General features: G+C 51.7%; 1 protein-coding gene across 1 annotated transcript; it reads left to right on the top strand.

Moving 5' to 3' along the window:
* The first annotated feature begins 6,449 nt into the window (after positions 1–6,449).
* LOC121835909 lies at positions 6,450–16,861 on the top strand. The gene is made up of 3 exons (XM_042290451.1): positions 6,450–7,106; positions 10,677–11,711; positions 11,759–16,861. Exons 1-3 carry the CDS (start codon positions 6,450–6,452, stop codon positions 16,859–16,861), a joined length of 6,795 nt encoding a protein of 2,264 aa, XP_042146385.1.
* Positions 16,862–17,412: the final 551 nt, after the last annotated feature.

Raw genomic sequence — 17,412 nt, 5'->3', positions numbered from 1 at the left:
GACACCGAAGCAGGAGCGTCGTTGTGATGCGTAGCGTCGGGAGAGTGGGAGCGCTCCGTCGTTCGTGGAGGCTCTTTACGTCGGTCGTCTTCGGCAACTCCACCTCCAGGGGTTGCCGCGCCTAGTTTCCCCGGCGAGGAGCGAGGGGCGACAGGCTTTCACGTCGGGGTCGGTGCATCGGCGAAGCTGGACGTCGCGGTGACGGCGACCGGAACTCTCGGCGGGACGCAGGCTCGGGGGACTGGGGTCGTCGCAGGTACTCGTCGATCTCCCGAGGGCGTTCACCATACCGGGGGCGCGGGTCGTTTGGGTGAAACCCGCGTAGACCGAGTCGACGGTATGGGCATCGGCGGTAGGTGTGGTCTGCTTCCCCGCAGTGGAAGCACAGAGGGCGTCGGTCGGGCGTTCGCCACACGTCGGTCTTCCGGGGTGCACGGGGCTCCTGGCTGGCGTACTGGAGCTGGTCGTCGCGGCGTCGGTCGTGCTGCGGCGCAGGAGACTGACGTCGGGGCGGCGCGACATAGGCTCGAGGAGGAGGCGGTGGCCGTCGGGCCACTGCGGCGTAAGTTAGCGCGGGTTCTTCGGGGACTGCTGCGCTGATGGGGGCTTCTGGTTGAATGGCTCTCTGCACCTCTTCCCGCACGACCTCAGCGATGGAGAGCGAAGCTGGTCGGTCAGCGGCGGGTAGCAGCTTTCGCAGCTCCTCCCGGACGACGTCGCGAATGATCTCGCGAATGCCTGGGATGCTGGAGCCAAGGTCGCAAGCGGACGGCGGAACCGCGATGACGCCGGGTAGCCTCTGGTAGTGGCTGGCTCGGGCTTGCAGAGCACGCTCGATGTTCGTCGCTTCGGTTACAAATCCTTGAATGGTCGTCGGTGGGTTGCGTACGAGCCCACCGAAAATGTCGTCCTTCACGCCGCGCATCAGGATACGCAGCTTCTTTTCCTCGCTGGCCTGAGGGTCGGCGCGGGAGCTCAGGCGCAGGACGTCTTCCACGAAACTGGTGACGCTCTCATTGGGGCCCTGGGTCCTGGATTGCAGCAAATCTTCGGCCCTCTCTCTTCGGTGTTGATTGGCGAAAGTGCGCGTCAGCTCGTTCTTGCAAAGCTCCCACGAAGTCAAGGAAGCCTCGTGGTTTTCGAACCAGCGTCTTGCAGTTCCTTCTAGCGAGAAATAAAGGTTCTGCAGGCGCTGTTCGTCACTCCACCCGTTGTGGCGAGCCACGCGCTCGTACTGGTCGATCCAGTCTTCGACGTCCTCGTAGGTCTCGCCGAGGAAGGGCGTAGGCGTCCGCGGAGCGACGGGCAGGACGACGACGGGCGAGGTGGTCATCGTAGGGATGTTCTTCTTCGGCTTCTGCAGCAGGGGTCCGGATCCCGGGAGTTGGACTTTGGTACGGCGGCTTGCTCGGCCGTCGGCGTCCTCTGCGAAGGGTAGCCTTCCGGGGCTGAGCACCTCACTGGGCCGGGATGTCTTCGGAGGGGTACGCTTTATGGGCATAGAATGCGATACCCCGCACCTCCACCAAAATGTCACGGGTGGTGACCAAAAACAATAAATAAACAGAAAGAAATAAACGTTTAATGTGGCGAACTTGTGCCAAAAATAAAAGGGGTACAAAGAATAATAACAGAGCGTCGCGGGCGTCGAATTCGGCGAAACCGCAGGATCGAGCGCTGGGGCGAGACTGACTCGACAAGGTCGCGGTCGGCCTCTTATCTAGAGTGCGTCGCTATCTCGAAGATTCGGCGAAAGCGGTTCGAGCGTCGCGTGATCGGGGCGAGAATGAACACGCACTTTCTAGAAAACAAATGCCGAGATAAATGATAGAAGTTACGTGCGGTACATGAATAGACGGGAAATTTCTGGAGGACCGTGACCGAGCGTTGCTTTCTCAGCCTTGCGCGCGGCAATATTAAAAAAAAAAAATTTTAAATATTTGAAAATTTTAACATTTTTGTTATTTTAATAAAGAATATCTAATTGCTCCCGGGACTAAATAGAACTTTTTACCGGCTGCTCAGCAGGTATATAATCTATAAAAAATGTTTAAAACCGCTTAATTAAATATCTCGCAGTAAACAAAAATCCTGAAGTAGCAAAAAAGAGCGTGTTGACGCATAAACAGCCGCTGATTTCACCCTGAGGTGGTTCAAGTAAAAATGCAAAATATAGTGGGTTTGGAAGAACAATCGATAATCTTTTGGTTCTTAAAGTTTAATTAAAGTAATTTTTGCTTAAAGCGAGAAAACAATTTTTGAAGTTGAACTCTCGCACCACACCCCGGCGTCGCTTCTTAACGCCTCTTCGTCGCACAGCACGCCACCTGCATCGATAGCTGACACGATTAGATCGAAAGAAAGAACGGTTTTCTGCCGCTTCCCCTTGTTCGTCTTTCTGGCTGCAAGGGAAGAAACGGCGGGTATCGTAATAATCGGAGGTGCCGCCAGCGCGTAGCAACAGCAGGCTCGTTGTGCCCTTTGTACCCGAGGGCGGTTCTAAACGCGATGCCTAAACGACGGGCGGCATCAAGTGACCAGGACTTCTCCATGCCATGCGAAAGGTCCGTGGCCACCTCCGATTCCTAAAATAGAATTGATGGCTTTTCACCGTAACGTTTGTGGTGCCTCTCTAACATATTTTTTTGACGAAAAACAAATTTCATGGGGTGATGGCGGTTTGAACTAGTAAAAGGGGAGGTGGAACTAGGAGTCCTTCAATAATTGATGAAAAGTAAGTTTTTTTTTACGCAACACTGGAATATTTTTGTCTAAAAACCATACGGTATTTGGATTGCTATGTACTGTAACAGCTCCGGGGCCGTCCTTGTTGTCGGGCTCCGCTGGAGCCAGGCGCCGACCAGGACATCAGGCAGAAGGAGCTCGGAAGCAGGGCCGCTTTTGACAACGGGTTTACTTTACATTTGTACAGGGTCGAAAAAATGAAAGCCGTTCACAAATCCCTGTAACGCCGAATTGGAGCGCAGCTCTTGAGGAGGAGTACGGAAGGGTACTGAGGGGGGTCACGTCACCTGCGGGTAGTCACGTGACCCCCGGGGGGGGGGGGCGTCACGTGACCTGGGGGGGGGGTCACGTGACCTCGGGGGGGGGGGAGGTCACGTGACCTGGGAGTCACCTAACCTTGGGGGGGGTCACGTGACCTCGGGGGGGGGGGGGGGTCACGTGACCTGGGAGTCACGTGACCTTGGGGGGTGTGGTGATTTCGGATCTTAATATAGAAGAAAAAAGAGGACGACGACAAAAAGGAATGCTGATGTGGCTGGTTGACTGTGTGTTTGTGTGCACGGAGAAAATTAGGCGCGGGTGGCGGGTGGTGGAAAAAGGAAGAAGTTGAAGGAAGCCTGGAAGTGACCGAACAGGACAAGCGAGCAGGATCTGGTGGACAAAAAAACCGACCCGCAACGATAGGCGTGGTGGGCACGGCTTCAGTTCGTCGTCCACAGACACAGGCCTGGTCAGCGGGTCTCCGAGGCTGCCCTGTCGCTACTTCAGGCCACACTCTTCAAGCCACCCCGTCGTCCACAACCCAGCCCCAACGCGCCAATCTACCTGGCATCAAGACTTCGGCGAGTCAACCATGATCAGAACTCAGACCCGCTTCACGGACTATGTGAAGTACTCCTCTTTAATTACCCTTGAAGTGTTAGATTTTCCGATAATTAATTTTTTTTTAATTTTCTCATTTTCTAGTGTTTAACGCTTTAATATATTTTTGTACTGGCCCAAAGATGTCGTCTCTTTGTCCATGCTCTTCGCGTCGCACACCCACGCAAGCATGAACGCGGTCCTCTACATATCTGGCGTCCGCGACAGGACCTTGCTCTTAACTGACACCCTAAAGAACTGCACCTTGCGAAACGGTGCGACGGCTGAGAATGGATACCGAGAAATTAATGAAGGTTGGCCAGGAGTTGGGGTTGTCTGGGGCAGCTTTGAAACAATGGATGGATGAAGAGCGAGCGCGCGAGAGGGACCAGCGTACAGCAGAACGCGAGGCTACTAAAGAAGCAGAAGCCCTTGCTCGGGCTCGCTTAGACGCGGATGACCATACTCGTGCGCGCCTAGAAGCAGAACGCGCTCCAATTACGTTCACAGGAGCGACGAGAAAGTGCAGTAGAGGGAATTCCGAACGAGTCTGGTGCGGGTACACCTGCTGGCCTTGTACAGGGGTACCGGAGCCCACACAAGCTTATCCCCGTTTTCAATGAGAAACGCGACGAGCTTGACGCCTACATCCAACGATTCGAGCGGGTGGCAACGTGCCAAGAGTGGCCACAAGATAAATGGTCCTTGTCCCTGAGTCTATGCTTGACAGGGGAGGCATTAAGAGTAGTCGGACGCATGGCTGCTGACGCTGCTACAAACTACACTGTGCTTAAACAGACTCTTCTCCAACGATTTCGGTATACGGAAGAAGGGTACCGCGCCAAGTTCAGAGAGGCAAGACCAGAGGAGGCAGAAACAGGCAGACAGTTTACTGGTCGTCTGTTGGGATATTTTGACCATTGGCAAGAAATGGCCAAAACGGAGCGTACTTACGACGCACTCCGGGACATAATAGTGTCAGAACAGTTTCTCAAGAGATGTCACGAAAAACTGACCATCTTTTTAAGGGAAAGAGGCTGCCAAGGACTTGACAAGTTGGCGGAAGCTGCTGATCATTATCTTCAGGCTCAAGGACTAGTACATCTTGGCAGAACAAATAAGGACCAAGAGGCGAAGCAACTGGGGAAAGCGAAGATTTCTAAACCTCCAGATGCAACGGGGAGACCCGCCTGTTTTCTTTGCAACAAACAAGGTCATCGTGCAGCAGACTGTTGGTCCAAGTCAAGAGGATCCAACTCAAAGTTGACTGTTTGCTGGAAATGTCGCAAAACCGGGCATAAAGCAGAGTCTTGCCCTAACAAGACAGACGCGGATGGGCAAGCATCGTGTTCCCTGGCGCCTCAGAATGAGCGTGGGAAATTAGGTTTGGACAGTCATTCTCTTAAAAGAAATGCGAAAGCTGATGAGGATGAAAGAAGAATCTATGTTCAAACAGATGGCATGCCAACGGCTGAAGGACTGCTTGAACGACACCTGTCATTGTACTGCGTGATTCAGGATGCAACTCGGTCATCGTAAAGCGATCTTTGGTTCCTGATGACAAACTGATAGGAAGGAGTCGATCGATCTATCTTCTCGACCGGACAGTTCGATGCCTACCTGAAGCGGAGGTGGACATCGACTCTCCTTATTTCACGGGCACAGTAAGGGCAACCTGCATGGAAAGACCGCTGTATGATGTCGTCTTGGGCAACATCGATGGCGTATGGGATGCTTCTGCTCTTGATGTCAAGTGGAGAGCAGACCAGAAATTTCTTCCCCTGCAAGAAAAGCCCCAAGAAAAAGACGAAATCTTGGGCAACCAACGAGTTTGGACAGGGACGACCTCCTCACCGAGCTCCGGAGAGCAGAAAGGCGAGCTTCAGGCTAGTGTCGTAACGATGCGGACCTCGGCGACAACTGCTGGGCTACCAGTTGCAGAAATAAATCCACTGGACATCAACCCGGCGGAGCTAAGCGCCAAGCAAAAGCAAGATGCTACACTCCAAAGATGCTTTGTAGCAGTGGGAAGCAAGGTTGCCTCAAGATCAGCCGACATCGACTTCGTGCTGATGAACGGGATTCTTTTTCGACGGTACAGACTTCTATCGCAAAAAGAAATGGAACAACTCGTTGTCCCGACTGGCCTCCGAACATTCGTTCTAAAAATGGCACACGAAGGAATACTATCTGGACATCAACGAATCAAAAGAACGACAGATCGAGTGCTCGAAGAGTTTTACTGGCCAGGGGTACAAGGGGATGTCACGCGGTTTGTGAAATCATGCGACATCTGCCAAAGAACCGTTCCAAAACACTTGGTAGGCCGCGTGCCTTTGGGAAACATGCCCGTGATCGAGACGCCTCTTCAACGGGTAGCAATAGACATCGTGGGACCACTGTCACCAACCTCAGAGAAGGGCAACCGTTACGTACTAACCATGGTGGACTACTCGACCCGCTATCCTGATGCAGTTGCCCTACCAAGTATCGAGACGGAGAGGATTGCGGAAGCTCTCCTCGAGATGTTTTCACGCGTGGGATTTCCTAGAGAAATCATCAGCGATCGGGGCAAATCATTCACATCCGGACTCATGAAGGAGTTTAGTCGTCTCCTCTCGTTTAAGCAGATGCCAACCACGCCGTATCATCCCATGGCCAACGGCCTCGTGGAACGGTGTAATGGCACACTAAAACAAATGATACGACGAATGTGTTAAGAGAGCCCGAAAAGATGGGACCGATACTTGGCACCACTACTATTCGCGTATCGCGAAGTGCCGCAGGCCAGTGTTCGGTTTGCGCCATTTGATCTCCTGTATGGCAGGTACGTCCGAGGACCGATGGCCATATTAAAGGAAATCTGGACAGAAGAGCACCTTGACGAAAACACGAAGACCTCGTACGGCTACATGGTCGAGCTCCGCCAGCGCTTAGAAGACACTTGCCGGATAGCACAGGAGCAGCTCAGAAAGGCGAAGATAGTACAGAAGAAGTACTACGACAAGAAGACGAGAGTGCGCCAGCTAGCTGTTGGAGACAAGGTTCTACTTCTTCTCCCCTCCGAGAACAACAAGCTGATCCTGACCTGGAAGGGCCCCTTCAAGGTTTTGGAGAGAAGAAATGACATCGACTACGTCATTGATCTGGGAACAAGAAGTAGTCTATTCCATATTAACATGCTGACAAAGTACGAAGAGAGACCGGTTTCTAACCAACCACCGCAGCATGCCTCAGTCGCGGTCCAGCACGAGGAAGTAGAGGAAGAGGACATACCTTCTGTGACACTCCACAAGAAGGAAACTCACCAGGATGTGAAAGTCTCGAACGACCTAACAGCCTCTCAACAAGCGCAGGTGTCTATCCTCTTGGCTGCGCACAAGGAAAGCTTCACAGATGTCCCAGGAAAGACCTGCCTGGTGGAGTGCAAACTGAAGACCACCACCGACATTCCTATTCGAGTACAACAATACCCGATATCGTTCGCTATCCAAGAAGCGGTGCAGGAGGAAGTCCAAGAAATGTTACAGCGGGGCATAATTGAACCCTCCGAATCGCCGTACCAATCTCCCATAGTGGTGGTAAAGAAAAAGGATGAATCAATGCGGCTCTGCATTGATTTCTGGCAATTGAACAAGGTCCTCGTCCCCGACAATGAACCCATCCCAAGGGTGGACATGATGTTCGCTATGTTGGGAAGCAGCCGATACTTCTCAAAGTTCGACTTTTCGAAATGTTATTGGCAGGTGCCGATGCACGAAGGATCAAAGCAAATGACAGCTTTCCCTACGGCTTCGGGACTTTTCCAGTCTCGATTTATGCCTTTTGGCATCAAGACTGCACCGGCGGTGTTTACCCGGCTCATGAGGAAGGTGGTCCAAGGCCTGCCAAACATCTACCACTATTTTGACGACGTCCTCATCGCCACAGAAAACTGGGAAGAGCACCTGGAAACACTCAAGTCATTCTTTCAGCGGGTGAGAGATGCTGGTTTGACGATACGGCCAACGAAGAGCGAAGTCGGCTTTGCATCAGTCAAGTTCCTCGGTCACATCATTGGACATAACCTCCTGCGACCGCAAATCGAGACGCTAAAAAAGATTCAAGTTGCCGAGCCACCTGAGACAAAAAAGGGCGTCCGCTCGTTTCTTGGCCTGACAGGCTACTACAGAGATTTCGTTCCGCAATACTCTGAAATTTCACAACCGCTAACGGAGTTGACACGAAAAAGGGCCCCGGACAAAGTGAGTTGGGGGAGAAAGGAACAACACGCTTTTGAGAAACTGAAAGAAGTACTGTCGAGCCGACCCATCTTAAAGGCACCAGACTTTTCTGAATCTTTCGTGCTTAGTACGGATGCGTCATGCACAAGCGTGGGGGCGGTTCTCATGCAGCGGCATAATGGAATACTCCATCCTGTAGCTTACGCGAGTCGTAAACTGCTACCTCGTGAAGCCGGCTATTCAACGATAGAGCGAGAAGGCCTGGCACTGATATGGGCAGTTAAAAAATTTCATGTGTACTTGTACGGGAAACCATTCATTCTGCAAAGTGACCATCAGCCTTTATTGTACATAAACTCCGCAAAGCACACCAACAGTCGTGTGCTACGTTGGAGCTTGACGGTCATGGAGTACGAATTTACAGTCGAATATATCAAGGGCTGTGAAAATGTGGGCGCCGATTATATGAGTCGCATGTCTGTTAAACAAGAATCTCAACTTTATTATTATTCTTTGTAGCGAGGCATTGTGTACAATAGTTAAAACAGTTTTTTTTTCTTATGAGTGTAACGTGCTTATGACAAGGTTGTTGAATCAATTACTTTGCATATGTTGGTGTGTGGGAGAAACCAAAAGTTTGAACGGACGAAGTGCCAAATGTGTAAACTGTAACATAGTTTGTGGACAAGTTTTTTTTATTTTTTTTTTTGTCATGTTGTAGACATTGTTTGATTGAAACAACGCTCTTAAGTGAGGGGTAATTGTGGTGATTTCGGATCTTAATGTAGAAGAAAAAAGAGGACGACGACAAAAAGGAATGCTGATGTGGCTGGTTGACTGTGTGTTTGTGTGCACGGAGAAAATTAGGCGCGAGTGGCGGGTGGTGGAAAAAGGAAGAAGTTGAAGGAAGCCTGGAAGTGACCGAACAGGACAAGCGAGCAGGATCTGGTGGACGAAAAAACCGACCCTCAACGATAGGCGTGGTCGGCACGGCTTCAGTTCGTCGTCCACAAACACAGGCCTGGTCAGCGGGCCTCCGAGGCTGCCCTGTCGCTACTTCAGGCCACACTCTTCAAGCCACCCCGTCGTCCACTACCCAGCCCCAACGCGCCAATCTACCTGGCATCAAGACTTCGGCGTGTCAACCATGATCAGAACTCAGACCCGCTTCACGGACTATGTGAAGTACTCCTCTTTAATTACCCTTGAAGTGTTAGATTTTCCGATAATTAATTTTTTTTTTAATTTTCTCATTTTCTAGTGTTTAACGCTTTAATATATTTTTGTACTGGCCCAAAGATGTCGTCTCTTTGTCCATGCTCTTCGCGTCGCACACCCACGCAAGCGTGAACGCGGTCCTCTACAGGGGGGTCACGTGACCTCGGGGGTCACGTGACCTGGGGGATCACGTGACCTCGGGGGGGTCACGTGACCCCCCCCCCCCCCCCGCCGGTTACACCGACGCCAACGCCGACGGCCACGCCGACGCCGACGCCGCTCAGGCTGGAAACGGGCCCCTAAGAGCTGCGCTCTAAAACAGCATCAGAAGACAGGAGTCCCGAAGAAGTCCGCTTCTTTTAACGGGACGCTCTTCCCTACATTCCCCACGTAGGGATTTCGGCTAGCCATGTCAGCCCCTCCCTCACACACAGCGACACACCCCCGTCTCCGCCCACACACACCACCAACACCATGCAGATTAGCTGTCCCAAAGCCGTGTCCGCTTGTCCCCGAGGGGTCGGCGGGGTCGGCGCGGCGCGCATCCATGATTGCAGCGGCTTCCTCTTCCGAAGGGAAGGTAATTGGGTGCGGGGCGCTCGACTGGAGGGGTCCACCTGGGAAGTTCGGGAAAAAATGCATTGACCTCGTGGGCCACTGTGGGATTCCTGGAAGGCCGAGTGGCTAGTCTTCTTCCCACGTCGGCGGGCCTCTTGAAAGGTCGCAAACCAGCACTCTCGTCTCGCCGCCGCCGCTTGTCCTTGGGCTTTCGGGAGCCCAATGGGTTCTTGGAACGTAGAAATGCCTGGACGTTTTCCCACGTCTGCTGGCTTCTTGGAAGGTCGCTTGGACGCCTGTAGGTCTCCAAGACGGCGTTCGTTACAGTACGAAGGATCATGGTCATGGAATTTGGTATGCTCGAACCAGTTTTAAAAAAATAAGAAATAAATAAACATTTCAGCATATTTTTAGTTTTGTTACAAAATATGGAATTGCTGCATGCAACTGTAAATACTCTTATTGACAGACCTGTAGGTATTAGCGCCGAGATGTTTCGGTGGCGCCCTCTTATGGTTTCCCTCTGTGACGTCACGACTGGGATTTGCCTCGCCGTGACGTCACCAGTGGTTATTCTGGCTACTTACCATCGGGTGCAACGACGAGTTCGATGGTGTGTTTAAAAAGCACAGTAGAAGCTAGGAGCCATCGCAATCCGAAACCAACACCGTCAAAGTTGACAATCTTACAGTGCTCATATGCCCATGGTCTGGCCAATCGTGGAAAGCTGACAACAGCGACGCTTTTGGCCGCGCACATCGCTAATACTGTGTGGTGTTACTGCAATCTAGTTGAGTTTGGACTTGCTAGGGTTAGCCGCATCGCGTTGGCATCAGTCTGTGCCGTGTGTGTTTTTCTTCCTTTTTTGTTTTGGACTCGTTCGATCTGGGATCACCATGTAACGCGCTACTACGAAGCACCGTCTTTTACGGTGGTTGTTATGGATATAAAAGTACAGTTTTTCTATGACATCCAGTCGTTCGCTACCTGAGGAGTGGCCGCTCGGAGGCGCGCCATGGAATCAGAATAGTAAAAGACGGTGAACGCCAAGTGAGCGCGTCGGAACGTTAGGCCTCGCCACCTTGGTTCAGCTCGAACTCGAACGCGGGACGCCGCCACGCAAGCTTGGACGAGATGGACCCTTCGGACGGGGACTCGGCGGCTGGTCACGTGAGTGAGAACGCCATAAAGGATCAACCGCCACAAGACTCGAGACCGCGAAGAAAAAAAACGTTGTCGCAGAAGGCCTTGCTTAACTACGAAGCGAACCGGGACGAGCAACGTCAAAAGCTCGACTGCGTCTGGGAGCGCATCGCAAACGATCTTCGGGAAGTTGAACAGGCTACAAACGCCGAAACGCAGCAAGCGGCGACGGGCCGTATCCGAAAAGAGTACGGTCGTTACCAAGCGCTGTCGGAACGCTACGTGGCCTACTTGTCGGGGATCAACGCGGAACAAAGCCAGCTAGAGCTAGCCCTTCAGAAGACAACGGATCGCGACAGAGCTCGCGCGGTTCAGAAAGCCTTGATGGACACCGGAAAGACGCCCGACCGCGCCACGAAGTCTCGGGACTCGGAACACGCTAACTCGGAGCACTCGTCGAAGTCTGCCGGGCCACGACTTCACGGCTCGAGACGTTCTGGAGGATCGACGCGTTCGGAACACTCGATTGCGACCACGACAAGCACGGCTGCAACGAGGGCACGCGCCGAGGCCGCAGCGGCGCGCACTCGTGCTTCTTTCACCAGAAAGGAAGTGGCCATGAAACTCGAAAGAGCAAGGCTCGAAGAAAAGGAGAAGAGTGCGGCTGCGGCTAACGAGCGCAGAAAAGCAGAACTAGACGCTGAGTTACAGATCCTACAGCTGGAAAGGGAAGCGGCTGCTATGGAAGTTCAAGCAGAAATCCTGCAAGCAGCTGCAGAACAGCACGGCGGGGAGCATCGCTCTGACCGAACCATCTCAGATGTATCAGAAGTCCGTGCTCAGCGCACTGTAGACTATGTGCACAACCAGGCTGCCGTCCACGATGGCTCAAACGAACTGCCTGCTGGGCAGGTTGCCCCAGAATTGAGTGGTGTGCTGAAATACCTGGTCCGTCGAGATTTGGTCAGCACAGGACTCGTCAAGTTTGATGACCACCCCGAGAATTACAGAGTATGGAAAGCCACATTCAAAGTATGGTGCAAACTCTGGAAGTTACGGCAAATGAAGAGTTAGATCTTCTCGTGAACTGGCTGGGCCGTGAGTCTTCGGTCTATGCAAAGAGGCTGCGTTCAGTACATGTCGACAACCCCGCGGCGGGGTTAGAGATAGTCTGGGAAAGACTGGAGGACTGCTACGGGCGACCCGAAGTAATAGAAGATGCGCTCTTCAAGAGGATCGGAAGCTTTCCTAAATTCTCCGACAAAGACACTCACAAACTACGGGAACTGGGAGATCTGCTTCTGGAACTGGAAGCCGCAAAAGCTGATCCCCACTTGACAGGACTCAGCTATTTGGATACGGCAAGAGGGGTGAACCCCATCGCGGAGAAGTTGCCACACCGTCTCCAAGAGATGTGGATCTCGAAAGGCTCAAGGTACAAAGAAGATCATCACATCTCTTTTCCCCCTTTCTCGTTCTTCTCGAAGTTTGTCCGAGACCAGGCCAGGATGCGGAACGACCCGAGCTTTGCTTTTGGCACAACGGGAAGCACCTTTCCGAGGTTCCCAAAGAATGAGAAGGTCACGGCAAGAGAAGGCTTCAGAAACACGCCCGTTTCAGTCCATGCGACCGACGTTACTCCAGAAGCCGTCGACCATTATTCGCCAGCCACAGCCGAGAGGATGGAGGACCCTAACAGACAGTGCCCGCTTCACAAGAAACCTCACCCTCTACGAAAGTGCCGTGTGTTCAGAGAGAAACCACTGCAAGAACGCAAGTCTCTGCTGAAACAATTTGGGATCTGCTTCAGGTGTTGCTCCTCTACAAACCACCTCGCAAGGGACTGTAAAGTTGTGATCAAGTGTGACGACTGTGACAGCACTGAACATACCAGAGCGCTTCACCCGGACAGTTCCAAACCTTTGTCTTCGAGCCTCGGACAGCATCCCGAAGACGACACCATTCATCACGGACTATCACCTGACGTATCTTCCAAGTGCACCGAGGTGTGTGGGGAAGGTTACGGTGGAAGGTCCTGTTCCAAGATTTGTTTGGTGAGTGTGTGTCACTCAAGCACACCTCAAAAGGCTGTGAGAATGTATGCCATCTTGGACGACCAAAGCAATAGGTCACTGGCAAGGACAGAATTCTTCAACCTCTTTGATGTCCAGGGAGAGAGTTCGCCATATACCCTCAAGACATGTGCTGGAACAGCAGAAACGACAGGAAGGAGAGCCTCTGGGTTTCTGGTTGCAAATATTAATGGCAGCGTGAAACTACCTCTCCCAACCCTGATTGAATGCAATCAGATGATCCACAACAGGAACGAGATTCCGACACCAGACGCTGCACGTCATCACCCACATCTAAAGGCTATAGAGAGCCTCATACCTCCATTGGATGCGGAAGCTCAGATTCTGCTTCTACTGGGAAGAGACATCCTGAGAGTCCACAAGGTGCGTCAGCAGTGCAATGGGCCTCCTGATGCGCCCTTCGCTCAACGACTAGACCTAGGATGGGTGATCATAGGAGACGTCTGCCTAGGTCGCACACGCAAGCCGGACTGTGTCACCAACTTCAAGACCAATGTGCTTGAAAATGGACGACCCTCCCTTTTTGAACCATGCCGCAACCATTTTCTCGTCAAGGAGAAATTCACTGGTCCCGTCAATCCAACCCAGCACGTACCACCTACCCAAGGTGTACCCATCAAAGACTACTTTGTCAAAGAAACGACAGACACGTTGTTCCAGACGACGAAGGACGACGACCAACCAGCTCCATCGGTGGAGGACAGAAAATTCCTAAACATCATGAACAATGAAGTCTTCAAAGATGAGTCATGCAGTTGGGTAGCCCCTCTCCCTTTCCGCGTGCCAAGACCTCGGCTTCCTAATAATAAGGAGCTTGCACAGTCTCGTCTTGCATCACTGCGACGCACACTGCAGAAGAGACCAGAGATGAAGGAGCATTTTGCGACATTCATGAACAAGATGTTCAGGAATGGCCACGCAGAAGAAGCCCCACCGCTAGGAGAAGAAGAGGAATGCTGGTATCTTCCAATCTTTGGTGTGTATCACCCACGCAAACCAGGCGAAACCAGGGTCGTGTTCGACTCAAGTGCTCAGTTCAAGGGAACTTCTCTGAACAATGTTCTTCTCACAGGACCAGACTTGACCAACAGCCTGCTGGGCGTCCTGATTCGTTTTAGGAAAGACCTCTTCGCTGTCACAGTGGACATTCAGCAGATGTTCTACTGCTTCCTGGTACGAGAAGACCACCGAAACTACCTGAGGTTCTTGTGGTTTCGCAACAATGACATCCACGACAAAGTGGTGGAATATCGGATGAGGGTGCATGTCTTTGGTAACAGTCCATCACCAGCAGTGGCTACATATGGACTCCGGAAGACAGCACAGGAAGGAGAGGAAGAATTCGGCAAAGACGCCAGGGAGTTCGTCGAAAAGGACTTCTACGTAGACGACGGGTTGAAGTCTCTCCCTACGGCAGATGGTGTCATCGACCTGCTGAAACGCATGCAACAAATGTTGGCAGTTTGTAACCTAAGGCTTCACAAGATAGTATCAAACAGCAGTAGAGTGATGGAAGCTTTCCCCAAGGAGGACCACACAAAAGATCTAAGGGAACTCGACCTGAGTCACGACATTCCACCGATCCAACGCAGTCTTGGAATTTGCTGGGACGTAAAGAAGGACGTCTTCACCTTCAGGGTTCCAGTTCAGGACACACCATTCACCCGGCGTGGTGTCTTGTCAATGGTGAACAGCGTGTACGACCCATTTGGATTCGTGGCTCCAGTTACCATACAAGGGAAGTCTCTCCTACGAGAACTCGTCACAGAAACCTGCGAGTGGGATTCACCACTTCCTGAAAACAAGAGGAAAGAGTGGGAGAACTGGAAGGATTCCCTTCAGGCTTTCGAGCAACTAGAAGTGCCTCGCACTTATGCGGCCGTTTCACTTAGCACGGCTCAGCAGAAGGAAGTGCACATCTTCTCAGACGCCTCGACCAAGGCTGTAGCAGCTGTGGCGTATCTGAGAGCCACAGACTCGGATGGTGCGTGTCATGTCGGCTTTATAATGGGCAAGGCTAAGCTAGCACCACGTCCACAACACACCATTCCAAGGCTCGAACTGTGCGGTGCGGTGCTGGCCGTGGAGCTGGCAGAGCTCATTCAGAAAGAAATAGACACACAACTAGATGTGGTGCATTTCTACACCGACAGCAAGGTGGTTTTGGGCTACATACACAACCAAACAAGAAGATTTTACGTGTATGTCGGCAACAGGGTCGAACGCATCAGAAAATCTACACAACCAGAACAATGGCATTACGTTCGGACCGATGCAAATCCTGCAGATCTTGCTACAAGATTCGTGCCCGCAGCCCGGCTACAGGAGACGGCTTGGCTGACTGGTCCAGAGTTCTTAAATCGTCAAGAAGAGTCTTCATGCGTCTTGCAGAACGAGTTTGAGCTGATAGACCCAAACACTGATGCCGAAATCCGGCCCGAAGCAAGCGTCTCAGCCACCAGTGTGACCACAAATGGACTCGGGACTAATCGTTTCAGTCGTTTTTCAAGCTGGCCTAGACTGATGCGTGCAGTGGCATACCTCATACGTGCTGCTGGCGACTTTCGGTGCCCTTCTCGTGCCGACGAAGCTGACCTGCCACGTGGCTGCCTTCAAGCAGGACAGCTATCTGTCGAGCATTTGTCTCTTGCAAAGAACCTCGTCATTCGCTCCGTCCAACTAGAAGCATATGCAAATGAGCTCGAGTGTTTGTCACAGGGGAAAGGAGTCCAGAAATCAAGTCCACTTTGGAAACTGGATCCTCGTATTGATGACAAGGGCTTGCTGAGAGTCGGTGGTCGCCTCAACAACGCACAGCTGAGTCAAGAGGAGCGGAGACCTCTAATCATACCTGGTAAACACCACGTCGCCTTGCTGCTTGTAAGGTACTACCATGAGCAGATCAAGCACCAAGGTCGACACATTACTGAGGGAGCAATCAGATCCGCAGGTTTCTGGATCATCGGAGCAAAACGCTGCATAGCGTCGTACATACACGGGTGTGTCATGTGCTGCAGACTGCGAGGAAGACAGCTGGACCAGAAGATGGCAGACTTGCCAGTTGATCGACTCAGTACAGAACCTGCATTCACATATGTGGGGGTTGACGTTTTTGGACGATGGAACGTGACTGCACGTCGAACTAGAGGTGGAGAAGCCAGCAGCAAACGCTGGGCTGTGCTGTTTACGTGCATGAGCATTCGGGCGGTCCACATTGAAGTCATAGAGTCCATGGATGCTTCAAGTTTTATTAACGCTCTCAGGAGATTTTTCGCACTCAGAGGACCTGCGAAACAGCTGCGATCCGACTGTGGAACCAATTTTGTCGGAGCATGTTCAGAGCTCAACCTGAGAACTAGTGGTCTCGACAACGACAAAGTACAAGCATTCCTTTCAAGCCAAAATTGCAGTTGGGTGTTCAACCCTCCTCATTCTTCCCACTTTGGAGGAGCTTGGGAGCGGATGATCGGAATCGCACGTCGTATTTTGGATTCCATGTTGTTAGAACACGGACCGAGCCGTCTCAGCCATGAAGTTCTGGTGACATTTTTGGCAGAAGTTTCAGCAATCATAAATGCTAGACCTCTTGTTCCTGTTTCGATGGATCCGGAATGCTGGGACATCTTGTCTCCGTCTACACTCCTTACCCAGAAGGTTGGTGGAGACACGTTACCACCCGGCGAGTTCAACGTCAAGGATCTCTATAGAAGTCAGTGGCGTCAAGTGCAGTGGTTGGCAGACTCCTTTTGGCACCGTTGGCGACGTGAGTTCCTGACAACGCTTCAGAGCCGTCGCAAGTGGCAGGATAGCCGTCGAGACCTCAAGGAAGGTGACATTGTGCTCCTAAGGGACAAACAGGTTCACCGCAACGAGTGGCCTATGGGTGTGATTGTGAACACTTTCCCGAGTGCGGATGGAAAAGTACGGAAAGTCGAGATCAAGACGGCGACCAGAGGAGAACTAAAAATTTTCCGACGGCCAGTCACTGAGACTGTCCTTCTCATCTCAAAAGAAGACTGATCCAAAACTTCAGTGCGTGTCCAGTTTGTGAACTTTGCGTTATGATGTCATAGTGGTATCTCGTGATACCAGACGGGGAGTGTGGTGTTACTGCAATCTAGTTGAGTTTGGACTTGCTAGGGTTAGCCGCATCGCGTTGGCATCAGTCTGTGCCGTGTGTGTTTTTCTTCCTTTTTTGTTTTGGACTCGTTCGATCTGGGATCACCATGTAACGCGCTACTACGAAGCACCGTCTTTTACGGTGGTTGTTATGGATATAAAAGTACAGTTTTTCTATGACATCCAGTCGTTCGCTACCTGAGGAGTGGCCGCTCGGAGGCGCGCCATGGAATCAGAATATACTGTACACAAAAAAGGTTTCAGGCCGTACAACTAAATATCTTGCAGAAAAAAAAAAAAAAAAACTAAATATTGAAAAATTGCGTTTTGCCGTTTAAAGAGCCGTCAATTCTGCCTTGAGGTGGCCCAAAGAAAAATACGTAACATGGTGATCTCTACAAAAAAAAGTTCATTTCCTTTTGTTCTTGAAAGTTTATTCAAAATAATTTTGT

Source organism: Ixodes scapularis, unplaced genomic scaffold, assembly GCF_016920785.2.
Source record: "Ixodes scapularis isolate PalLabHiFi unplaced genomic scaffold, ASM1692078v2 PGA_scaffold1__304_contigs__length_218370807, whole genome shotgun sequence".
NCBI lineage: Eukaryota > Metazoa > Arthropoda > Arachnida > Ixodida > Ixodidae > Ixodes > Ixodes scapularis.
Note: the sequence above shows the minus strand (reverse complement) of the source record. Positions and strands in the feature narration are given on the sequence as shown.